General features: G+C 42.0%; 1 protein-coding gene across 1 annotated transcript in view; it reads right to left on the bottom strand.

Annotated features, from left to right (window-relative positions):
• Positions 1-1,471: 1,471 nt before the first annotated feature.
• Positions 1,472-26,765, bottom strand: part of st6galnac5a (ST6 (alpha-N-acetyl-neuraminyl-2,3-beta-galactosyl-1,3)-N-acetylgalactosaminide alpha-2,6-sialyltransferase 5a) — a 38,578-nt gene continuing 13,284 nt past the window's right edge. Inside the window, exons 3-5 of the mRNA XM_070919244.1 lie at positions 16,307-16,719; positions 6,630-6,737; positions 1,472-1,730 (exon numbers count right to left, since the gene is read on the bottom strand). Of these exons, the coding sequence (XP_070775345.1) occupies positions 1,472-1,730; positions 6,630-6,737; positions 16,307-16,719 (780 nt within the window). The remainder of the gene's footprint in view (positions 1,731-6,629; positions 6,738-16,306; positions 16,720-26,765) is intronic.

Here is a 26,765-nt window from a genome sequence, read left to right as displayed (position 1 = left end):
CATGGAAATCCAGCTTGTAGCTATATAAATCGCACTATTAACTGGTGACAGGAGCCGACAAAGCCTTATGATACATACCAACGGGGCAGAGGAGGCGCACACGCATGAGATGAACCCTCCAAGTTGATGTTACACACTTGTCATTCAGCCAGGAAGTGCTGCATTGCTAAGTTTGACTTGGGTGACACTTAAGTGAGCTTACAATGCACACATCTGAAGGGCAGAGTAAATGAAAGTCAGGGAAGTGATTTATTTCTGCTTTGAAGGAGTTTGAGCCTCTGTTGCACGACACAGGGGGTGAAGAATCTCGTCCGACCCGACTACTTCAATCTCTACAACCACAGAAGAACATACAGGGTTCGTACAAAGTCTTGAAAGTTTGGAAAACGCTTAATTTTAACTGTTACGTTTTCAAGGTTAAGAATGTGCTTGAATTTGAATATACTTGAAAAAATGCTTAATTTTCAACATAATGTGGTGTTTCATCTACACAATCACTCACGTAAACCAGCAATCTTTCAATATTTGAAATGAAACAATCCTGTTGTCATATTTGTTTGTTGTCTCCTGGTGTCGCAGATCTGACCGGAGCTAGATTGACTGACATGGGTGCCGAAATAAAAAGGGGGTGTTTTTCTGCTCCACGTCTGGTGTAAACTGGTTTAGGTACCTTGAAAGTGCTTGAAAAATGCTTGAATTTTACTTATAAAGCTGTACGAACCCTGAATATAACATCTGAGCGGCGATAATTCACACTTTCAAAGAGCCAAATTGAAGTCAAGCTACAGGATTATTAGTATTCACTTTGCACTGTCTCCAGCAGTACATAGTTAGATTACACGCATTGTAATGGTATTTTTCTTTCAGTAAACTTTAAGCAGTGAATCCTGCATACATTCTTCATCCAACAGAGGCTTTGTGGAGAGCCCAAACTCAAGTTTGTGTCCTCTGTGATCTCTCTGGTAAACATGCACACACACACACACACACACACACACACACACACACACACACACACACACACACACACACACACACACACACACACACACACACACACACACACACACACACACACACACACACACACACAGAAACACGTGTATGCACAGACACAAGGAGGCTCCACATTGAGACCCTGCATGCATGCATTGAGAGTGGAGTTTGTAATGATGTTGCCTCCTTGTATAACCTCGCTTTACAAGGTTTTTTGGAAATGGATGTACAATTTCGAACTGGTTCACTTCAGTAAACAAAACACACTGCTGGAGCTGCGGTGGTGGAGCTGGAGAAATGTTCATAACAAATGTCCAGCAGGATCAACAAGACCCAGTTTTCATCTGTGGTAACTATTTTCTTGCCTACTTCATGTTTTATCTTTTCTGTTACGGGTCCAGTAGCCCTCAGTACACATGTTGCCCATCCTCAGTCCTTCTGAGATGGATCTCTAAAGCATTCACCCCAACACCGGTCACGTCTTCTGGGGTACCAGGGGCGCCGCTGCGACTGTCCCCTCCAGCGTCCGGTTGGCTGGGAGAGGCGGGGGGCTCCAGTCCGGCTGGTAGAAGTGGATGTCAAAAGTCCGTGCCCAGTTGGCGAAGACCCGCTTCTCTGTGATAAAGCGGTGGTGGCTGCCCCGCCGCCCTCGCTCGTGAGAGATGTACATGGCGCACTCGTCCGGACCACGTGGCTCATAGTAGTGGTAGGGAACGGACTGGTGCTGAGGCTCCCTGCAGTGGTAGTGAGAGAGACAGTTGACATTTAAAAACGCTTTAATGAGTCACTTGAGTTTCATGTGACACCACAGAGTGTTTTTCATTTCGTGGTGAAGGAGGGGTGCTGATCTGCATTCATTTGTTTGTCTTTCTGTCTTACGCAGCCAAATTTAGCTCCTTTTAATCATTTTTAAATGCCACCTGCAGCCGAACACAATGGAAAAGCCAAATATAGAAACAAAGTCCGACATGAGATGAATCATGAAAAGTTCTAAAAATGGAGCCTCGGGGTAGTGTCACTTATATAGCGCTTTTCAACTTTCACGGTTCCCAAAGAGCTTTACAGTTAAGTCACATTCACCCATTCATTCACACATGGCGAACGAGCCGCCACGCCAGGTGCTGGTCTCCATGACGGGTGGAGCCAAGGATCGAAACCCCAACCTGCTCTACCTTGCTCTACCTCCCGTGCGACAGTGCTAAGATCAGTACATCCTCCAATCATGAAGGTCCTCTTCCACAATACCGGCGGCTCATGTAAACATTAGCCACTCAGTGAGTCGGCTACAACAACGCCGAGCTCTGCATCCTTGCTGTTACTCTGCTGCCTGCTTTCAGAAACTTAACTCCCTCCCCAGCCTCCCCAGCCTCCCCCTGCATTAGCATTTAGCTGTTTTTTTTTTAATGTTTGGTTTGCTTTTATTCTGTCCGACGTAAAAACACAATTTTCCATACATGCACCAAAAAAACAAACAACCAACCAAACAAAAGTACACACATGTAACCCATTGTAAAACATGGACATGCAGCAAACAAACTATAAACAACAAATAAAACAAACAAAATGCATAAAACCGAAGCATGACACAGGATAAAAACACTAGTTATGATATTAGTTATGATAACAATAAAGACTGCTGTGCCCCTGCTATTGTTCTGACTGAAGACAGCCAGTAAGCATATTAAAATTTCAAATTGTATTAAATAGAAAGGTTTTACAGCTGTTTTTAAAAACAGATTACACGTTATCTGGTAAGCTGTACCAAATTTTGTATTTTGGCTGTGTATCATACCTACGCTGGTCTCTAGTACACCTTTCTTTAATATGTCTTCATGTTCGGCTAATGTTGTGCATCTCCAGCTCTGCCGGGGGGGTTTGAGAGCTCGGGGACCGTCTGTCACGCTCGCTCAGATTTCCAGAGCATCACATGAGCAGAGCCGCACCAAACTAAAATATGTATTGTTGCAATAAATGTTTCAAACCTTGACGTGAGTGTCCCGACTGCACTGATGGTCAGATGAGGAAATGGTTCAAGTCCATTTAAAATCGCTTTACAGGATAGTAAAACATTAAAACAGGAGCGGCTTAATTCTCCTTCCACAAGAACTTTATGTCCTTGAATTTTGTTTATGTGAATTCAGTGAATCTTTTTTCAGACATTTCAGACATTTCTCAGACCAGCACACACACACACACACACACACACACACACACACACACACACACACACACACACACACACACACACACACACACACACACACACACACACACACACACACACACACACACACACACACACACACACACACACACACACACACACACACACACCGTATCCTGATCTGTCAGTAAATAATACATGTTTTTACTGATCCAGTCAAGATGTCCAGATAGTCATTTATCTTCATGTATTAATCTTAATAATGAATGGACCTACAGCCAGTTCTGCTCTGTCTCAGGACTTGGATTGTATATATTTTGGACTTTTTGGCCTTGGATTATTATTATAACATTGTGTGTTTGCTTCCCTCAAAATGCTTCAATAAGAAGTGAATAAATGAGAGTGTGAATCATCGCTCTCAGGACAAGTGGTGGTCTCTCATATGGATGGTTTTCTTCCAAATACAGATGCTCGTCCTGTTTGTTTATTCTATTCTTCAGAGACTTCAAATCATGTTTTCTTGAAGATTTGGGGAACACTGTCTGTTTTTCAAATAACCCTGACTGGCTCATATGGCACGATATTCCTTTTGCTGCTCTGTACAGATGTCACACGCACAACAGAGCTGATTTTAGTGAAACTTTTGCTAAAACTGAAATTGTTCAGTGGTGTAAAGGTCCATACCAAGTAATGCAATGTTATTAAAATCTGACAGGGATTATTTAATGAAAGCCATTCTCTAGTCTCTCTGCACATATTAGCAGTAAAATAAAGGTAAAAGTCGGGTTAAGATGCACCTCGACACCATTTAAAAAAACTGCAGTAATTGAGGCTCGATTGACACGCAGGGCGACTAAATGATAATTACAGGACCAAAAACTTAGTTGACTTGGTACTTAGTTATTAAGAACACTGTTTCCCTCATGAGTTAATATATTTTTCAAATATGTTGTTCATGAGGACAGGAGGGTACTTCAAAAAAACAGCAAGCAGCAGCTTAACAACATGGAAAACAATCCCAGGAACTAAATAAAAAAAATTTATCAGCACGTGTCTGATAACTTAACAGTTGATGCATCATTTATATTCATTGGTTATTTATTAATGCTTTGGCTTTATAAATATCTTCCCCTCATGTCCTTACAACACATTTCACGTGACGTTGGAGAAACACGGCTTTTGAATTCTCAGTTGTATCACATGCAGTAAAATCTACAGACGTCACTCGTTGTGAGAACTAAAAGGATTGTTGAGTATCAGCTTAATCCAACCGTTTGTTCAGAAATGAAACGGCATTCCCTCGTCATTATCGTCAAGATTGAATTTGTGCCAGAACCCAAAATAAAAAATAATTCTTTAATCAACCAGGACCAGGAACAAAAGGTACACGGAACATTTTACAGTTTGTTCTTTTTATTGAGAAGATTTGTTCCTTGTCCAATAAAATCCCCCAATTAAAGTGTTGGCAGAGACGGATGAGACGTGAGCTGTAATTCAAACCATTAAACTCTGCTAATGAGGCTGGATGAGTTAGTTGGGAGAAAGACAGAGTCAGAACTGGCTACTTATCCCACAGTTCTTTGCATTTCTATGGGGTTTCTCTGCCATATTCACTGTGTTTTCCATTAAAAGAGGCAAAACCTCAGCACTCAGCACGGCCAAACCACCTGGAAAATGTGGATTCCTAACGTGGAAAATGCAGAGTCAATAAGGACGGGTATAATTCTTGAACGCAGCTTAAAAATCCTTTCTTTTTTTGCCAAATACTTGGTCACCATGGCAACTAGCTGTCGGCCTGACCTGGATGCTATTATTCTGCATTTTGGTATTTTGTTGTGGTTACACTTTAGTGGTATTGTTTTAAAGTTAGCGTCCTTTTATCTTTAAGTGTGTCTGTATTCATTTACACTTAATTTGGTAATTATTTGAAGTTTAATTTCAATATCACCCACAAAGTCCCTACAACTAACACACTAGGACTAAGACACTTACTTACATACTCATTACTGCAAAACCTCAATTTGACATTTTTTTTTTCAATAACAGAAGGATTAAATTTGATGGGTAGAGAAAATCTACTTCTCCAGCTAAGAAGTAGAAAATGTGTTTCTCTTATAACATGACTAAATAATCAACTAATCAACAAATCTTTAGGTATTATTTATAAAGATTTAACACACATTATCTGCTTCATCTAGTTTTTGGTGATAGAAACTTACCAACTGTCCCCAGATTCTGATTCGAATGTTTCTAAATCCTGATTGGTGCATAGAAGTACATGACATCACCTTTTCCTAGCTGAGCCCTGCCCACTTCAAAACCATGTCACATTTTATTTCTGGGCTGTTGCACTGAAACACAAATGTTTTACTTGATGTCATCTGACAACACAAAGATATGCCAGCAACATAATGATGATGGCTTATTAACATTATTAACAAAAAAGCAATTAGAGTCAGTTGAAGGTGAAATAGATGTGTTGATGTGGATGTGTTAACTGGACCAAAACATTTTTTAAAATATATTTTGAAAGAGGATTCACTCAAGTAAAACCCCTCTGGGCTACACATGTGCCATTATCCTTCCAATTTTAGTGCACCTCTTTCACATAAGCCACGTTCCAGTTGATGGGCAGGATCTCCAGAAGTCTGTGTTTCCATACTGAATAATCCAGAATATGTCAAAGGGTGAACGAAGCCTATCTCATCTCAAATTTCTCCCAAAAAAAATACAGCCTTCTTTTGCCTTCTTTTGGCATCCTTTGTCCTTTGCAGCCCTCAGTTTCTGATAATAAATCTACTTTGTGTTTTGGTCAATTGTTTGTAGCGTCTGCAGAGGATGACTGAGTAAAGAATGGGCTGCGGTGATGCAAAACAAATAAAACCAAGCAAAAAAAGGTGGTCGAAGGCAGAGAAAACAAAGGCACACTGTTGCCAGCGTAGCAGGTAATTAAAGCAGGTGATCGGAATCTGCCCGATCACCCGACTTCCAGACTCCTGCATGAGGAGGCTAAAGAGGGAAGCCTCCCACTGATACATACCTTAAACAAAGTTGTTTTATTCTAAAACCTTATATATGTGCAACAAAGCCACATTTAACCACTTTTGCACTTGTCTGTAAAAAGGAGTAGAGTGAGACCTCCGCCTTTTCTCCCTCTCATGTCTCACATTCACACAAATATAAAAACCAGTGTGAAGCTTCAGTATTTGTTAAGCCGGCCTGTCTACGAACTCATTTTTTACTAATATTCAGGCAATTTAAGCATTCCAAAAACATCTCCAGCCACACTGACATGTTATTTATCAGCTGCTGGAATAAATTTACAGTTTTAATCTTTCTTATCAGGTGGCTGTGCTGCTATGAATCTGTACACACTTGAAGCAGCTGCATATACTGCTCGGCTTTTAAAACCCTTAGTGATGGTGCTTGTTGGTGAGCTGATGTTTTACATTCAGCTCCACTGTCTCACCTGCAGAAATCCGGGGCAACCATGCCGTAGACATTGATCCTATCGCACAGCTCCAGGGCGATGGTCATAGTGAACCAGCCGGTGCTCAGCCAGGAGTTTGATATCCTCCTGCAGTGGAGAGGAGGAGGGAGAAAGAAGACAGTTGGATGGATTTCATGCGTGGGAGAGCACGAGGATGAAAACTGTACCAAATTTGATTTTTTTTTTTTGAATGTGATTAACTGGGATAAGATAATCAGAAAATCTCACATCGGTGTATTATGGCAGAATAAAGATTTATTTAACTCCAGAGGTCGATTTTTCCTGACTGCGAGATCATTCAAGTTCCCTCACAGCTTCATTAAAATACAGATCCATCCTACATATCGACTGATACAAATGAACCCTGTCAAATAATCAAACCCTTAATCAGAAAGTAGCCCTGGTCTGCATGTAGTGCAGATAGTTGGAATCACTTAGCTTCAGCTGCAGAACGATCGGCCTGCTCTCAGACTGCAGTTTTTTGGTCATACCCGCAAAGAAATCAGCACTAATTAGCACAGTTTTCTGAGATATGCTGTCATGAAAGAAATATGAAATTAGATTTTCATTGCATTAGAAAATATCTCTAAATCTAAATGTCCATCAGTCTCTCAAAGTTTCTGTCAGATGAACAAACATTACAGTCTGACCATCATAAGTAATATATGCCTCTTGCATGTTACGTTAAATGCGTAATTTGAGCTTTAAACGGTTAGGATGTCTAATAGTAAAATCTTGTAATATAGAATTTAATTGTCTCAGTAATTGTATCTTTACTTGATAGTTGTAAGATATTTTCACATTCCAACATGTGTTTAGAAAGTGTTTTGAAGACCTGACATTTAAATATGAGTGAAAATATAAAAATCACCTCTTTTATGTGTTTTAGTGGCTCCAGCCAGAGCAATGTCGGTCTATCTGCACTTTGGTTCAGACTTAAATATCTCAACAACTATTGGACATTGGATTGCCATGAAATTTGACTACAGACATTCAAAGTCCACAGAGGACAAAGTGTAATTACTTTGGTGATCCACTAACTTTTCATCAGCGCCATCTTCGGGTCAAACTTGAATGTTTCTCAACACCAAATACCTGCAAAACTAATGCCATACTTTGTTTAGTCTACATGTTAGCATGCTAACAAGCTAAACTAAGATGGTGAACATTACCTGCTAAACATCACCGTGTTAGCATCGTCACTATGAGAATGTTAGCATGCTGATGTTATCATTTAGCTCAAAGCGCCGCTGAGCCTCAGTACCGGCTCACAGAGCTGCTAGCTCTTGTTTTGACGGTGCAGTAGTGACAGAAAATATCCTGATGTTGATCTCTGGCTCGATGGCCTGCAGCCACGGCTGTGATCACTGCCAAGCATCAAGTCATCCAGGGGGTTTAGCTGTCGTGGTCGAGAGCACTTTTGGAACAATCAGTATTCATCAAATCAATTTATGAATTAGTTTGAGTGAAAAAAAAAAAAAAAGCATCACAACTGTTCTTGCTGCCTCACACACAGTGTGAAAATATTCAAGTATGAGCTGAGGTAAAAAATTCAGCAGGGATAAATTTGAATCCTTCAGCTGAATCGGGCCCAGCTGTGCATCTCGTCATGCTCCCCCTGCTGCAGAGCTGAACGTCATCTTGACTGGGATTGTGACTGGTGACCAGTGGATGTGTTCACGCCTCAGTTATCAGGTGCATTTTAAGATGGCCCCTTTGGAAATATTAAATTAGGTGGTGAGGTTACAAGATGAACATAAGTAACCCCTGCACACCTTTATTATAATTGGTCCAACAGAGTCATTTTGTAGATGTGAGTTACAGTTCACCAACATTAAGCTGCTCACCATATGGGAAGATTTACGAGAAAAGATAAATTAACAGTGATGGAGGAAAGGTTTAGTAGTGCCACCTGTAGTATTCTACCATCAGTAAATCATTGCCACATTAATTTTTATTTCTTATTACTATAAGATTGGCCTACATATTGCATTCAAATTTAGCAGAAAATGTGATGGGACAAAGAGCACAAAAAGAATACAGAAATGTTTCTTTATGGTGCATAACAGTACTTCCAGTGCAGATAGAGCCAAAACTTAAGACGTCTGTGCTGTCAGATGATAGAATCAAATCACTTTTGACAGGGGCAGAGGGGCAGGAGATTATGGGTTTGCAAGTAATACTGTTGGCATTGTGTTATGAACATGCTGGAAAACAGATTCTGTATTTTTGTGATTTATACAGATGTTTAAATAGAAGTTTCAGAGCTGTACACTTTAGACTTCGAGTTTGACGTTTGAATTAAGCCAAAACAAGACTAAGCATCTACAACCGAGCTCAGTGAGGCTTTACTTAGGCACAGCGGTGCTTTCAGCTAAATGCTCATGCCATCATGCTAACATACTCACTCAGAGGAAAAGTCGGAGAAAGTCATGACGATACATCATCTGGAAACATATATGTCTGTACAACATTTGGTAATCTGTCTTGTAGATGCTGAGATATTTCAGTGGATAATTTAAAACTGGTGGCGCTGGATGGAACATAAGGGGTTCCCCAAAGATAAACAAGAGGATTGATACTATGAATATTTGAACCAAACGTCATGGCAAACCATCCTATTGTTGTTGAGCTATTTCAATCCGGACCAAAGTGGTGGACCAACTGACAGACAGACTAACACTGGCATCCACAGAGACACGCCGCTAGTGTGGACCTAGACCTTTAAACTTAAAACAAGACTTAAAATGCGTCAAAATAAGTCGTAACTTTCATTAAGTGAGGAGGCAGAGGTTCAAACTCTTGCTTAAGTGCAGTTTGACAGGATGAGCTCCTGATCTCTCATCGGCCTCGTCACCCCGCTGCTTTCAGAAAGCTTGTTATTGTTTCTTCCTCTTCTGTTCCCACACATCCCACCCAGCATCCACAGCAGCTGAGGTTTTAACTTGGCAAGACAGAGAACCAAAGCCTGCGCCTGATAAGAAAAGTCCTGACAAGAACAACCAGGCAGGCATCTCAGCACTATGCTTGCCTCCGGTTGATGAGGGTGACACATTTGGAGTGGAGGGTTTATCTGGTTGTTTAAAAAGGTGTTCAGACTTTCTTTCTCGTATTTTCTCACAGAGGGAACAGTGTAGGGGTGAGGGGGGATACACGTCAGGCAAAAATCCTTAAATAAAAAGCCTGTTTAGCATTTGTATTTTGAACATTTCCCCTGCTTGGGGATGCTGGAATAAAAAATGCATCGTCCTGGGAAGCTGTAGGGTAGCGAGGAAATGTTCCCAGAGTGTTGAAAGGACTTCAGGGGACGTTATAGACAGGGACCCCGAGTGTAACTAAGAAGATAAACTCTGCTGTCTTGGGTTGGCAAAGCTTTGTGTCCACACCTCTATGTATTTTTATGTAATGTTGGTCAATCAGTAGAACACTTTGGGGCGCAGCAATAGAACTGGACCCTACCTGGACCAGTTAGGCTAAATATAATTTAGACCTAGCCTGATTATGGTCGTGGGTTGTGTCTCGGTTACTGGAAACCGAGTGGACCCATGAAAACCTCCATTTTGGTTATCTCCTGACTTTTCCCTCATACCATCAGCAAGCCAAAGTTAGCCTGGTTTTGAATCAGGCTAAGTCAAAGTTTTCTCATGCTAAATGTTAGCATTCAAACTATGAATGTAACAAGCTAGCGCACATGGAATCTGCATGTATCAGTATAACCTAATGTTACATAATCTGCAGGTTAACATGCTAACATTAGCGTGATAAATGTTATTCTAAAGATTAACATGTTAACATACTAACTTGACACGTTATCAAGCTAACATGTTGACGTTAACATGTTAGCATTAATGTCAGTTATGCTCACAGAAAAATGAAAAGGGTTAGGTTTCCCAAACACACCAGCAGGAGAAAGAGGAAAGCCGTTCAACATATAAATGTGTTTTCACAATGCAGGAATTCAGAACCCAAATAAAAGTAAATACATTCAATGTGGCACTTAATGCTTTGAACAGCTTCCCTGTTTTTGTCTGTGTACAAATTTCAAAAACATACAAGCCTGTTAACCTACAACAAGCTAGCATGCTGAAGTTAGCACATTAGCAAGCTCAGTGTACCTGTAGGCTCACCGATTCACTACTCTCTATATACTGTAAGCTTATGAATCGTTGTTATTTTGCGTCACTTACAGTCACACAACCATCCATTGTGGGAATTTTTGAGCTAAAGAGCATAAATTTCACACTTGAATTCAGACACTGAAATAAAATGGCGGACGGTAAATATAATGCACTATGTAGTAAACGGGAGTGATTTCAGACGCAGCATTAGTTAAGCAAACAGCAACTCTCTTCCTCCCTATCTGACCTTTAATACAGTACAACAACATTGTGTTTGCTGGAGAAATGTGTCTACAAATGGTCAGTTCCTGCTGTTTCACTGTTTTTTTCCCCCCTGAATCAATCAGCCTGCACTGGCTGAGCGACAACGTGATGAATAGTGACAAAGCACTTTTGCCCGACTTTCATCTTTATTAGAGTCTGTCCATGCGACAAACAACAGTGTTGCCCCAAAGTGATGCTATCGCAGCTGAAGCACAGACTTCTCATTTTCATTTCATTAAGACAGGACCCAGGTTGTCTGGAACATGTTGCTGTGATATGCAAACACAGACACTGGGTTTTAATATGACAACAGCCTCGTACCTCACACACACACACACACACACACACACACACACACACACACACACACACACACACACACACACACACACACACACACACACACACACACACACACACACACACACACACACACACACACACACACACACACCTTTTGGAAATTAGAAAACTTTTAAAGTTCAAAGCAAAACATTTTGCCACCAAGCAATCTGTGGTGGATGCGCGGAGGCCTTAGTCAGGAGGCATGCGGCTAATCTCACTTAAGAAGTCTTCCTCATTTCCTTGTTTATGAACATGCTGATGAATAATGTGGTGTGAAATGTCAAGCTCTTAGCTTCAATGGTTGTCTGTAAAAAGGACTGGAAGCAGGCTGTGAGTGGGAAGACAGATTTATCCCTGTGAAGGAGAACAGCGCTGTACCTCATGTTTACACAGTTTGATATTGTAAATCTAGCTTAAGTACGCATGTAGTTTAATTGTGTGTTGATCCTTAAAATCTTAAAATTTTCTTTTAAAAAGTGAGATTATTTTCAAACAATGGTTGTATTTGATAAAAGGAGATGACGAGACGATGGCACTTGATTTATCTTGAAAAATAAAAAAAGATCTCACCTTGCAGGCAGATCAAATAGTGTAAAAAAGTAAAGTAAAAGTTAATTAAAAGTAAAAACCAGGAGCTGATAAGAGAACCAGCATTGTGCTGCTCTGTTGTGCTGATTTGTTGTTGCATTATATTCATTTCTAAAGAGCAAGTGTATAGTCACTGAGTTTATTATAATGGCCGTTATGCAACTGCTGAGAGGAAAAGGTCACATGAAGGTGTGATTAGGTGTAATTAGTTAAAGCAGAATCAACTGCTGAACATCATTATCAGTGTACTCTTCCAAGGACACGTAGATGAACCATATTAGTGGGAAAAAAAGATGTATATTATTTAGTTGTGAATCATTACTTGATTGGAGGGTCCAGTTCTCGAAGTAGAAACACCAGAAGGGATGCGCAGTGTAAGACTTATTTATACCCGACACCTTCAACCTGACTGACTGCAGTGATTAGAGGTTGTTTGGTATTGATTACTGATTTAAGGTGCTTCATTTTTTGCCAAGGCCATCTGTATCTCCAGCTGCCATACAGTGCAGCTCTCATTTCTGCATTCCTCAGGGATGAAAAAGGCAAGAATAAAGCTGGCATTTTTTTCAATGCATGTTCTTTGTACTGGACTGTACTTGTATATGTCTTTTCAGATGTTCCTTCTCTTCAAGCAGCAGACTCTCTTTCCTGCTTCAGTTTGGTTTTGTCGAATTTTCTATGCATTCCTCCGCCTTAACGTGGTTGTAGGCTACTTGTTGGTCATTTCAACCCATTAGTTGATACTGGAGATACTGAAATATATAAATTTATAAACATAAAAAAACAAATAGGTTTTGCTCTTACATTTATTACATCAAAAATCAAGCAGATGTAGGTTAAATCCTCGATATTTTGACTCGTCCAAGCAGCAAAAGCACGGGTGAGACAAATTGTGTAAATGATGTGTCAGTTCTGTCATCGCAATATTTACAATTACTTGAATAACGACAACGTGATAATTAATGTATAATCAAAACCACAATCTTTCCCTAACGTTAACCAAAGTGCTTGAAAGTAGCTGTGCTTTGAACACCTCCCTGCCAACAAAACATCTGTCAGCACAATGTGAGAAAACAATTTAGTGATATATAAACTAGCTCACGAGTTCTCTTACTTACTGCTTTTTCTGCTATGACAAATTATTTATCCTTTTATCCTATTAGTTTGAGGAATTGTGGAAGTATGTTCCAGCACAGGTTTGTCCACCTTGTACCTGAGCATCAGCCAGAAATCACACATGTGGGTGTGCATGGCCTTTAAAGGTTAGTGTTACACAGTGTCGTAAGTAGGAGTGAATTTCTTGGTAAATATGTCTTCACTTTTAGCAGGGAACTTTTTATTTCTTAATAGACTCTTTAGAGTATTTCTGAGTGTAATTCTAGGAACAGATAAATACTGGCTCTGGTCTCAGAGGGGGTCTGGTTCTGGTCACTAGATCATTGTCCTCCCAGGTCTATGTCTCTCCTGCTGAAGCTGTTGCATCGTCCTCTGTTGCACAGTGGGCCTCTTTTCCTCTGTTTGACCACAGAATAGTTTTCAAGGCCTGGAAAAGCATTTAGCTGGCATTTTTTCAGCTTTTTCAACAGCAGGTAGATCAAACCTGTGATCTCTTGGTACCTGAACGATCTCTCACCTGCCTCCCACACATTTTATTCCACCAAAACACCACCACTACTCTGCCGCAATGTATTGAGTAGAAACCTAACAGTGCAACACAGTGGGGCTGTTAGCGATTACAATAAAGCACTACAGGAACATAAAACACAGAATAGGAAAAAAAAGTTCTTTCAAAAGCCAATTTGCCTTTAATCACCGGTTGAGGCTCATTCCAGCGTGGCAATTTAACACAGAGGATGCAGAGGGACACCTGTTTTTCATTGCTCCTCTGCTGGTGTTATTAAAATGGGTGGATGTGACCACATCCCACACCATCTTAATTACCTTCACTGAAATGGCATAACCCATAATCACAATTACAGGCTTGCAGGGTTGCTGATCGCATAGTTGATTACCCAGAAAATCTGCTATTAATGCAGCTCACACAGGCTCCCGATCCTTAAAGACAATAGGATTCATTTTCTAAATTAGGTAAAGATATTATTTCATAAAGGCACGGCACATTTTGCATTCTGATATCTCCCGTTAAACTTTACTCAAACATTAGAAAGATATAAAAGCAAAACTCTTAGGCTTTCTCTTCTCATGGTCCACAGAGCAGAAATTACCTCAAATAAACCCCGCAGATATTAATGCCTAATGCTATAAAGGATAACAGTACATAACAGAAGCCGCTTGCTCACTGTAAACATTTACCATGATTGTAGGCACAGATCCTAAAGGATGGATGTTTGAGCTATTCCCCAAATCCTCTACTCTGCAATCCCCCCCCCCCCCTCCCCTCCCCGACATCTATCTTAAGCTGAAGTCAGATTCAGTCGCCTCTGACAAAGAGAGACACACACAAACAGAGTGCATAGCGTTTTCATTAAGCATTAATGGCCACGGGACTGAGGACTCAAGCTTGGACTCATTAAATTTGAGTCCTTCATCACTGTTCAGCTTGAGAGAAGGTGTTGCAGAAACTGTGTTTTCTAAACACATCACACAGAAGCAAAGGGCCTTTTTTTCTGGTAGTTACATTAACATTTCACATTGAGCATCGACCACTTTGAAATGTTTCCCTTGGCGATGCATTCATGTATCATCTGAGAGCCGTCCTAACGCATGAAACTAACACATTCACCCAGTTTGATGTCTTTCTCGCTTGATTTTCAAAAACAACACAGCCAACTCTCATATCTTTGATTGTTGGGGATTTTCACGAGCACTGACTGTACTGTGAAACAAGTTGCTCAGGATTGTACCATACAAGGGAGGGTCTCAAAATTATATCAAGCAATTTATAAGCTACAAATATGTGAAATCAGAAGTTTGAATTAGAAGTTGTTCTGTAATGAAATGAATGAAAGGTATCCTCCTATTCTTATTACAACCAAGTGCACCATGTGTAAATCAAAGAATATTTAAAGGCATTTAATTGTGCCTCCAAGCTGTTTTGTTGTTATGTTATTTTGAAATAAAGGAAAAATCTATCTTTTAGACATGTGGTGTAGTATTGTAAAATATGTCTTTTGTTGTTACAGTCGGAGCTTGAATTGGATTAAAAACGCATCACAGGGGCACGAATCATGCACAAGAATATATATATATATATATATATATATATATATATATATATATATATGAGGGAACAAAATACTAATAACTGTGGTAGAATTTACTAAGTGGAACATAACTGGATTGTTTGTCGTTGTTGAAGAAGCTATGAACCGTTAACCACGTTAGAAAACTATTGACTGTCTCCCTGAAGGTCAAATTATGCTGTATTGTCACATACCAACGTCATGGAAGTGGTTGTGCCTGAAAATCTTTCCTTGTTTTCTTTATGTGGGAGTGTTTTATGTCACAAGACTTCTTCTCTCTGGGCCCAAATAAAATAAATATGTTCATAAAATGGAGTGACCAGAGTGCTTTTCATACAGCATAATTCAAAATTCACGCACAAATTATCAAAAAATGTTTAGTTAAGACGACTTTAAGAAAGTCATTTTTTGGCTTCTGTCCTCCCGCCTTCCAACTGAACTAAACCACATATTGTTCCTCACACAGCTGCACGTTTGCCTCTTCTTGCAGCTTGTTTAAGCAGAACCAGATGCCTATTTTGCCCAGTCCTTACAATAACTACACCTATTAGAAAGTTGTGGTACTGAGTAATATGTAAATATGATGAGAACTGGCCCTCAATCTCTGGTTATGGTAATAGGCTTGAGTATGGAAATTTAGCACACTGATATGATCTTTTAACCAAAACAAAGCATGACCACAATATAATAACGTCACTGTAATTCAGGGCTCGTTATCGGTTTGTTTTCTCAGTAAATAAAATGTCAAAAATGGTGAAGAAGCGCAAGGTGAAGCTGTAAAATTGCATGTTTTGTCAGACTAAATTCAAAAGGTTCAAAAGATACTCAGCTTACAATCATCTAAAACGCAGCAAATTCTCGCATTTGAGAACCAACAGATGCATTCCCGTACATTCATTCACTGCATTCCCGTACATTCATTCACTGCATTCCCGTACATTCATTCACTGCATTCCCGTACATTCATTCACTGCATTCCCGTACATTCATTCACTGCATTCCCGTACATTCATTCACTGCATTCCCATACATTCATTCACTGCATTCCCGTACATTCATTCACTGCATTCCCGTACATTCATTCACTGCATTCCTGTACATTCACTGTGACAGTGACGCCCTCCTCTCTTTCCCTCACCTGTCTTTGCCCGTCTCCTTCTTGAAGAGCTCGTCGAACTGCAGCATCTTCTGCCAGGAGATGATGTAGACTTTGAGTTTGGGCAGCACCTGGTTCATCAGTCTCAGGTTGTTGTACACCAGACCCTTCCCGTCGCGCCTCATGTAGCTGCTGGGGCCCCAGAAGATGAACACCGTGTCTTGGCTGGCATTGAGCAGCTCGTGGCGACTCCGCAGGACCCTCTGCATGCTGGAGTGAGCGATGACGCGCAGGGAGGTGCGGCGGCCGGCGTCGCGGGCGTAACCCCTGGCGGTGGGGGCGTCGTTCATGCGGATGACGCACTCGGCCCGGTCGATCTCTTCACCCCGGCCGCCTCCGATGAGGTGACCTGAGCTGGTCACCAGGGCGCAGGTCTGGCAGTGCATCCTGAGAGGCTGATTGATGGAAGCCAGAAAGGAAAAAAACATGAAGTAAACAGGGAAAAAAAACAAACTTTCTCATACAAATATGTAGTGTGCATCAAAACATTTGGCCTCCTGATTCCCTGTGGAAGCACCAGCAGCTGAAAACCGCCAGCTGAATTTTTATGTTAGCTTTGCACCATATTTGTTATAAACTCTACTAACTCTTTATTTATTTTAAGAAGTCAAAAATGCTCTGAAAGTTCTGTTTAGCCCTGGTTTATACAGAAATATGCAAAGCAGACAGGAATGCACACCTAAGGGAACTTTGGTAAAAAGCTTCACTATGTGTTTGAGGAAGAAAATGCTTTGTTGACAAATGGGTAGTGACAGAGCCTCCTGGGGATATGTAGCTTGTCATATTGCTTTGCGATAGGTAGAAAGCCCGGGGTCTTACAAAGGATTCACCTTAAATCTTTCTCCCGCTCGCACACAACAGAGGAATGTGTGTTTACCTCCAAAAACAACACTTCTGATGCATAACATTCAATATTGAATTCTTATCAAATATGAACCTTGGCCACAAAAATGAATAATTTCCAATTTAAATGACATCTGTCGCTGTAATTACAAAAATTACATTAATTATTCTGCCGTTTTATTTCTTTACACAGACAATCGTCCCCTGTTGTTGTTAAGAGATGCAGCCACTGTTTGAGACAACACTGGAAGTCTTATGTTTGTACATGTACAGTTCAAGTGTGTGGCCTGTATTTGTATTTGTGTATGTTAAGCTGCTCTACATGTTGGTGTGTGGAGGTGTGTGTGTGTGTGAGGCATGGACTTAGTATGTGTGCTTGAGGGTAACTCTGCTTCCACACAGACCTCTGCACTGAAAATCAAAGATATGCAAACCAGGCCAGCAGAGTCCTGTAATGCGCCCTGAAATATCCCCCCTGCAGAAATATGGTGCTTATTTACATTCTTATAGCCGTGACAAATGTACATTTTCATGGCATTAACAAGAACAAATGATTATAGCTGGATGTGTGAGTGTGTGTGGCGGTGGTGGGGCGGATGTGTCATTATCATTCTCATCTTCTGACTATGACTTAGTGGCAGAATACCAGCAGAACAGACCCATCGAGTTAATGAGACCTTGAGGAGGAGGAGGAGGGGAGGAAAGATGGAGAAGGAGACTGAGAGAAGAAAAGAAAGCGGCTTAAAACAAGGAAAAAAAAGAAGAGATGGCGAAAGAGAAAGAGATATATGGAGGCAGTGAGAGCCACCCTGGTGCCGTAGTGTTTGATGAAATGTTGAGCTAATGAGGTCCTGGCGGTCTACACCATCAACAGCAGCATCCATCCATTCCTCCCACCCCTCCCCGCGCCCTACCACTCCCACCTGGCAGCGCCTTGACAGCCAATCTGGCTGTAGAGCTGCAGCACCAGTGGAGCAGGTCAGAAATCCCATTTTCACCCAGGGGCTTTTAAGTGGCTCCACAGACCCTATTCTCTCCTCCTCTGTCTCACGGAGAATTTAAGTGGGCCTTGCTGGCCAGAATTGGCCTCTTCAGGGAGCTCGGTCAGGCTATTACCGAGAAATAGGTTGGATGGTCTGGACAAGGCTCTCCATTTCAGCTGGAATTACGTGACCCATCCAATGTGGTGGTTTGGGTTGAGGCGATGAAGTCGAGGTAAACTGTAGTTTACCTCAGAACTGGCTGTGAGCGTCTCCCGACTCCTTTCATTCAATTTGAATTTATCCTCGACAAAACTCCAGCGAAAACTGTGCTCCACTCAATGATTCATGGAATAAATGGTTCCTAATTCAAAACACATCTATCATTTATGCATTTGAAATCACCGGCTTTGTTCTCTCTAACAGAACAAAACACCTTTGATCATAATTAGAAGATTTATTGCGTCTAAACTCCGGGTGTTAAGGTTCTTTAAAAGTGTCCCGTTACATCACCTGATCAAAGCTGCAATCAGTAATGTGAATATCCAAACTAAATAATGTATTCTGATTACCATCAGGCTTTTTGTCTCACTGGAGGCATACAAACAGACAAGAGAGAAGAAAAATAACTGTATCAGGAAATGTTTTTTTCTGAAGACACTAATTTCTCCGCAGTCGAGCTGCACTTTTCCGAGAAGCCATTCTTATTTTTGAGACAGTCACTCAATTTGCAGATGTCTTCTACAAATTGAGTGATGTCTGGTTAGAAATGGATTTAGAGGCATATGCCTGCTGCTGGAGTTGTGTCCATTCTGCCAAAGCAGCTCTAAATACTATCTGTGCTGAACAAAACATCTTGCTTTGTCCGACCAACAGTCCAAAAACCAAAGAAGTTCAATTTACTATCACAGCAAACAGAGAAAACCAGTAAAGCCTCCCATTTGAGAGGCTGGACCGAGTCAGCGTACTACTTGCTCATTAGCTCACAGAACGACAAAATCATTTTTCATTTCAGAGTGCGACTTCCAGCCTAAGAGGGATGAAGGGTAACCTTGTCCCACTTGTGGAACACACCAGGAGCCTGTCCTGGTTTCATTCAGCCTATGCATCCATCCACAGTGGCCTAGTAAAAGTACAAAAACCGCCAGTCGCATCTCTGCTCCGCCTGCCGCCGCGTCAACCGCAGACGGCAGCGGCCGCCCTCCTCTGTTTCCTCATTCTGTCGGCATCTGAGCCCTCCTCTGCTTCGAGCGAGCCTGTCCTTCACAGGGCTGCATGAGACATCACTGCCTGCCCGCCGCTCACCCTGCCCGACTTCCTGACCCGAGGAAAACATGGCTGTCAGAGCTGCAGGGATTAACCTTGAGAGATGGTGGAGGGGATGAAAGGGAAAGGCAGCTCGGTCCCAGACCACCTGGGGAGGCGGTATCCTTGAGAGCAGAGGGAGATGGGGTGGGTGGGGACCAAAGAGAGACGTTGTGCTGCCAGATAGTGTTCTGGTGTTGATTCAAGCACTGAATAAACATGATGCTCGCCATTGAAAATGTGTTCCCGCTGTTATTAAGGCTGTTTTGGACAGCCAGAAGCCTGGTATTATTGAGTGGCATTTGGAGACTGTGTGTAATTAAAGAACACGGAGGAATAAAAGCCATCATATAATTGCACATTATTACTTTGTGCTTGTAGATAGAAAAAATCGAGCAGATCGGCCGGCCTGATTGGCTTCGTAGCCAGCGCTCAGAGACCTTCGCTGCCCATGGGTAACACAGGCAATAATTGGTGGTTAGAACTCACATGGGTCTTAAGGGGGCATGAAATCAGCTTTAATTCCTAACCCGACTCATCCCCCCTCCCTTTCCAGACCCAGCTGCGTCCCTTGAGGAAAAGACATACTTACACTGCAGTGAACCATTACGCTTGACGCACGCTATACCCCCTCAGAGCGGAGAAATAGCATTCGAGTGTTGTTATTGATTTTGTGTGGCTGAATGCAGTAGCAAGGGGGATCGAGCGGGGGCTTAGTGAGGATGCCCTGTCTTTAAGGATGCGAAATGGAGGATATGGCCGGCAAATGTGAGCATTGAGAGGCAGCAATCATCCAGTCCAGCAGGATACTGTCTGGTTGTCTAGTATCGCCCCGAAATACCCGCATTTTCAACCTCCTCCGGGCTGACCTTTAGGCTTGTCAAAGACGCCTTTGTTTTCTATATCCTCCTCAGAAGAGGCTTCTACCCACAGTCAGAAATTGATGGTTGCTTGAAGCAAAAATGCTCTTCATAAGTTCTTGAAAAAAGAAAAAAGGGGGAAATTATGACCTCAATATACATACAAGTATCTTTTATTGTATGTCACCCTGCTCATGTGTTGCTCACTGGGTTGTGAATGCAGCTTTTGTCCCCCATGGCCCTTTTGTGACTGGTGGGTCACATTCTCCTGTGTCATATGGACGAGGACAAACAGAGCGAGTTTCGATCAGAAGACGCAGCCTGTAGCACTACAAAATGTTGGCGCCGCACGGCCAAGAGGAGAAACATTTATACTTAAACTACAGTGTAGGTTTGGATCAACTTTATACGAATGTATTATATATGACCTCCTGCTTCAACTATACTCCCACAGTAACTGGATGTAAGGGTGAGTAAGTGCGGAAAGGCCCTGTTTCATCACTGAATATCAGAATATTCTGCATTCAGTGTATTCAGTCATTTTCGGGGTCGCAGTGAGCAGAAGGTCTGCGGTGGAAATGGCTCTGTTAGGTGTTACTGAAACTGAAACAGAGCCTTTCTTAAAACTTAAAAAAGCAGCCCATGCTGACCAATCACAGTACAGATGAATGACAATGCTAACATGCTGATGTTTAGCAGGTATAATATTCACCATGTTCATTAGCTTAGTGTGTTAGAATGCTAATATTTGCTGACCATAAGGAAGCATGAACGTGTGAACCAAATTTCATGGCAATCCACATTACAGTTTTCACACAAAACAACAAATATTAACCTCATGGTGGCGCTAGAGGTAAAGTCAGGGGATCACCATTAAGTATCCTCTGGAAACCTGTACAAAGTTTAAAACGGCAGTCCATCAAGCGTGATATTTTACTGCATAGTTAAAAAAAAAAAACAAGATTTCAGCGTGACTGAGCCCTGTCACCACAAGCCTTAGTAAAGCCAGCTGTTTCTAATAGCAGAGTAAAGTTAAAACAAATCTCAGAGGCATGGATCGAGTAGATATTTGCAATGCTAATACATTATTTCATTATTCAGTCAAATTGCCTGTAAAAAGGCTATATAAAAAAAGCTACAAAATCAGATAAAAAGGGACACAAATGCCCTAAAAAATAAGTTAATTTCTTAAGCTGGTTCCTACTGTGAGAGTCAAAATGTGCAATTCAATGATATGAGATGATGAAAAGGAGAAGAGGAAGAGGGAAATGCAAGGATAAAGACTTTAAATGGATGGAGGATAGACTGAATGAATAGAGAATTAACGAAGAGAAAAACAAAACGCCATTTAGAGTCGATAGCAGCGACGAAGGAGAGGGTGGGAGTGGCGGTACCAGTGCAGTTACCAATTAGAGTAAAATCTCAACAGCTGGAGGCACCAGCTCTAAGCGGTGAAGACGCTCTATTTAGAGGAGAATCAAACCTGCTTCTATTGTGCTGATGAGCACGAGTGCACACAGGTTGAGTGCTGCAGGGCAGAGTCGATAGAGGAGGGCTTATTTGGAGCCGTTTGTCCAGCATGCACGTTTGACCAGTCATTAGAGAGAGCCGAGATGGGGAGCGAGCCTAATGAAGACGAGGGGAAGAGGAGGAAGAGGAGGAGGGAAGAGAAGGAGTGAGTGGATATTGTAACAAGGGCAATTAGGGATTCCAGCGGTCAGCAGTCGCACTCCAGGTTGGCAGCGCCGGCTGCTCCGACGCTCTGGTCTTAATTAGGGCAGAGTTTTTTCTGTGAGCACCTTGAAAAGAAGACATCTTTGATGGAGGGCAATTATCTACTTCAGAAAAAAAAACGAAAAACAGCATCTGCCCTGAAAAACAGACTAATGAAAATTCCTTGATGGAGGTTGAGAGTGTTTTTTTTGAGAGTGACATGGCTGATGATCTTGTTCTGACGGGGAGGGGGGACACTGGTTGAAACAAGACCTGAATCATCCAGAGCGTTTGAAGAAGAGGAGAGACTGGTGGCTGAGCTCTGATCTTCAAAGCAAGCAGAAGTGTGTGTGTGTGTGTGTGTGTGTGTGTGTGTGTGTGTGTGTGTGTGTGTGTGTGTGTGTGGGGGATTCAACACATTCAGTGCTACAGAGTGAGGATTTAATGTGCGTCTGTGTGCACATGTTTGTGATCAAAGTAAAAGTGTACGGCCATTGGAGAGGGATGCAACAGTTTAACAGGACACACACTCACGCTCACACTCACGCTCACGCTCACACACACACACACACACACACACACACACACACACACACACACACACAGCAGCAAAATACATCTGATACTTTTGAACCAAAAAACTGCATCCTACAAATCAAACTCACAACCAGAAAAATTCAGACACTGGCTCCTAAATTGATGTGACAGTTCAGTAGCCTGGCGAGTGTAAAACAGAACCTCATGCTGTTTTTGTTCATTTATAAAAGGGCAGATAATAGAAGACTGTTGTAGCCTGAGTGGGAGACACAAATATCGACTAGGATAATGTATGAAAATAATGTGGAAAACAAAAACGATGCAGCTCATAAAAACTTGATGGATAAATTGACGGTGTCAAATAAACTGAATAAAGTCTAAAGCAGCATATTAGCAGCCCTTGTTTTATTAGTAATGAGGCGTCTTAAATCAAATGAACAAAGCAGCAGTGTTTTTGAAATTCATCTTGCATCAAACTATGACACAAAGTTTCCTCTAATGAAGTGTCCTTTCTTTGAGTGAACCAAATCTTTTACACTATTCTTTTTAGGAGGATGATAGTTGGCCGTCCTATCAGTTGGAAATAAGTATTAATACCACATTGTTAACATCCCTCTGTGGCTCTTCTTCACTCCTGTCTGCTACATGTTTCTATTCTGAAGAAAGCTTAGGGAGTGTGGTACATATTGAGACTCTCCTCGCCAGCAAAAGACCATTTGTTGTTTGCTAAAACATCTAAAACCACCTGCGGTTACGTTTTCCTGATAAGCAACTTCTTGTGCTCATACAAATAATGACCGTCCTCAAGAGGAAAACAGCAAATTAAACTTGTTTTACGTTCAGCAGCAAAGGTGAAAGTAGCATGACGTGTTCATCCAGCCACAAAAAGTCTCAAGGTACAGTCGCATCACACCTGCGAGTATTTGCTACTTCTCTTATTCGTTTTTGTTGAAGCCGACACGACGCGACTAATTCAAGCCAGTGTTTCCAGTTTCGGTGTGATCTCCAGCAGACTTGCAAATCAAGAGTTCCCCTTTGTTCCTGTTTGACTTTGCAGATGTTCAGTAGAAACTCTGACGCACTGTGTTTGGAAATGGAGAAGTAACTATTGTAACAGTAAACGGTTTTGTACAATATCACTCCACCACACAACAAACTGCAGCATCGCTCGAATACACTGCTTACAGTCAGACAAGTTATTAAGACAAGGGCTCACAAAAGAGGACACTGCTTCATATAAAAATATAATATATCCTAAAAGAAAACAATTTATGGCCTCAAAACCGACCACAGTCAGTCGTAGCTCATGAGACTGTCTCAACAAAACTTTACTTCAATGCTACAGAACATTACAGGTATTGCTATTATTGCCTCCACCCACACTGAATCCACAGCTTCAGTTCTGTATCGCACTCGACTCCGTTGCACTGCCTCCCCAATCAAAAACGCCCTTGTAACCCAAACACCTCTGCAGCTCATGTGCGGGCCGACTCTGCCCTGAAGGCAGGACTCTGTCATTAAACCTTAACCGTCCTCACCACCTGCATGGAAAGGTGAGAAGAAAAGCATACTGCCCCTTGTTTCTTTCTTTCTCTCTTTCCTCCTCCTCCTCCTCCTCCTCCTCCTCTTCCTCACCTCCTCCGGTGTTGGGTGACCCGGGCAGGAGAACACTTGCCGTGAGTTTCTATTGGTATGAGCTGCTGGAAAGACCGGACCCAGGCAGCCCGACGTGTCAAGCCAGTAGGAGTGTGGAGAGAATCTGGTTGCACTGTGTTACAACACACACTCCTTTGGCTTAATTGGCTCCATATCAGCCTTCCAGCCGCCAGTGCAGACTGTACAATGATGCAGGCACTGCTTGTCCCCATAACCTCCACCCAGATAGAGGAGGAGAGAGCTGCTGCTGTGAGGACCACACAAGCACATCCCTGTAGGAATGATTACCTTGGCATGAATACAAAAGATGAGGTGCAATTTACCAGGTCAAGGAATCTCTCCCCTCTTTTTGCTCTAAAATTGCAGCAGGAGGTGGCGAGTGGAGGAGGAGGAAAAAGGCAGGAGGAAATGACAGAGGGACATTAGGAAGAGAGAGGGAGGCAGAAAGATGTGAGGACGTTGAAGGGGGGGGGGGGGGGGGGGGGGGGCGTGACAGACAGAGGCGGGCTGAGGAGGGGAGGAAAATGAAAGGCAATCTGATAGATGAAAAAGAGGAGCAAGAAAAAGGAGTGGCTGTCAGAGAAAGAAGCACTTTGGAGACCAAGAAATGTAGGGCAGGGCCTTCAGAGAGACACGCAGGGATTTCAGGGGCATCCTTTGATGAGGGAAAGTTAGAAACGCACACTCGCTCGCTTCACAGCCGCCGAAGTTATGACATCAGATAAGGTCATTATGCGACGGCTTCGCAAACATCATTAAAACATCTGCAGGATTTCCCTTCCCGACACCTGAAGTCAGCGCTGCGTTTGAGGGCTCACGGCAGCCTTCATCATCACACCGTTTATCGATGTGGTGGGCTGATATGTTCCCATAATCCTCTCAGATCAGCTGTTGGGACTGATACGCGTGGTTATCGCCCAGCGCAGCGAGGTAAACAATGGACTGAATCGATGACGAGAAGATGATCTTGTTAAGAGAAGTCAGGTGAGGGTAATGACTTGGAGGAGATGAGCACGAGGTGTACGCCACTACTTCATGTTCACATCACGTCCACCCCTGCACTGCAAAAAAGTCCCTTTTCTACACAAGATGCGGCGAGTTGAAAATGAAACTGAAAGATAAAAGGTGCAGCATAATCCTAGCGTGAAGCCGAATATATGCATGGGTAGGGACAGCGGGAGGAAATTTGAATATGGCACTCAGGCGAACTGTTAACCGTCAAACTCGAGATGACAAGTTTGTTGTGAACAAGGGCAAACAGGCAATTTTCACACCAACGCAAAAACTTCTTCTTCCAGTCTGGAGACTGGCTGTTAAATCTTGGAGTGCAAGTGTAATAAATCCCGTCAAGCTAAATCCCAAAGGAGCAATTACTGTTGTGTTCTCGCAATATAACAACAAGCTCAAGAAAAACAAAAAGAAGACATCAATAATACATTGCCAATACCACCGTCCCTATGTGGGGGGGAAAGCTCTGCTTCCCTCTGAAAACGTTTTCAATACTAAATATTCTAGCTGGAGTGTGTCCATTATGTGCTGAAAAAGAGGATAATGAGACACAGTAACCAAAAAGGGTGTGCGTGGGTATGTGTGTGTGTGTGTGAGTGCATAAAACACCAGCTGCCAGCGACAACATTCGTCAAGCAGGAAGAATCTCCTGGGAGGCGACAGATTTCATGTTGGCAAGCAGGACACGTGAATGTGTCTCGCCATCTCTCTGTGTTAGTGTGTGTGTGTGTGTTGGTGTACGTCTCTACAGTATGTCAGCGGTGGAAAGTAAATAATTACATTTATTCAAGTACAGTTTTACAGTACTTTACTTTAGTATTTCCGTTCTATGCAACTTTATACATCTACTACATTTCAGAGGGAATTATTATATACTTTTTGCTCCACTCGATAAATCTGACAGCTATAGTAACTATTAACTTCACAGAGTAAGATAGATATAGATTCAATCAGTGGTTTCTTGAATTTTTGGCTTGTGTCCCCCTTACGAATAGGCAGTGTCTAGTTAGGGCGCCTTTTGTCAGGTTTTAGATGTCAAGATATCTTTCCATCCACCTGTTTTTATGTGTATTTACAATTTGCACATTAAAAAAACCAGAGTGAAAATGCCAAAAGTAAAAAAAAAAGCAGCATAGTACAGAAGAGTGTTTATGCTTGGCTGAGGTGAAACAGACTTACTGTGTGGATGAGGAGACTGTAACCTAACTCGAATCACGTTTCTTTAATTACATCATCTCACTGCACCCTCTTCCACCCAACTGTTTATCTCGATGTGCCCAGTTTCTAGTATTCATGTAACAGATGTAATGGATGGAAACACGTATTCATTCGCTCAAACTCAAAGAAGTAAAAGGATATCGCAAATATTTCACACAAAAAAAGCAACGGTTGGAGAAGAGTCTAAAAATTCATACAAGAGAACTTTGTTTTTTCTTCTTTCTTACTTTTATTAATCCTCTCACGACCCCTCAGGTTTGTCTTGTGGCCCCCAGGTTTGGAAACATATTAAGAAGTTAAAATTAGCTCCACCTCAACCAG

This window comes from Enoplosus armatus, chromosome 14 (assembly GCF_043641665.1).
Source record: "Enoplosus armatus isolate fEnoArm2 chromosome 14, fEnoArm2.hap1, whole genome shotgun sequence".
In the NCBI taxonomy this organism is placed as follows: Eukaryota; Metazoa; Chordata; class Actinopteri; order Centrarchiformes; family Enoplosidae; genus Enoplosus; species Enoplosus armatus.
Note: the sequence above shows the minus strand (reverse complement) of the source record. Positions and strands in the feature narration are given on the sequence as shown.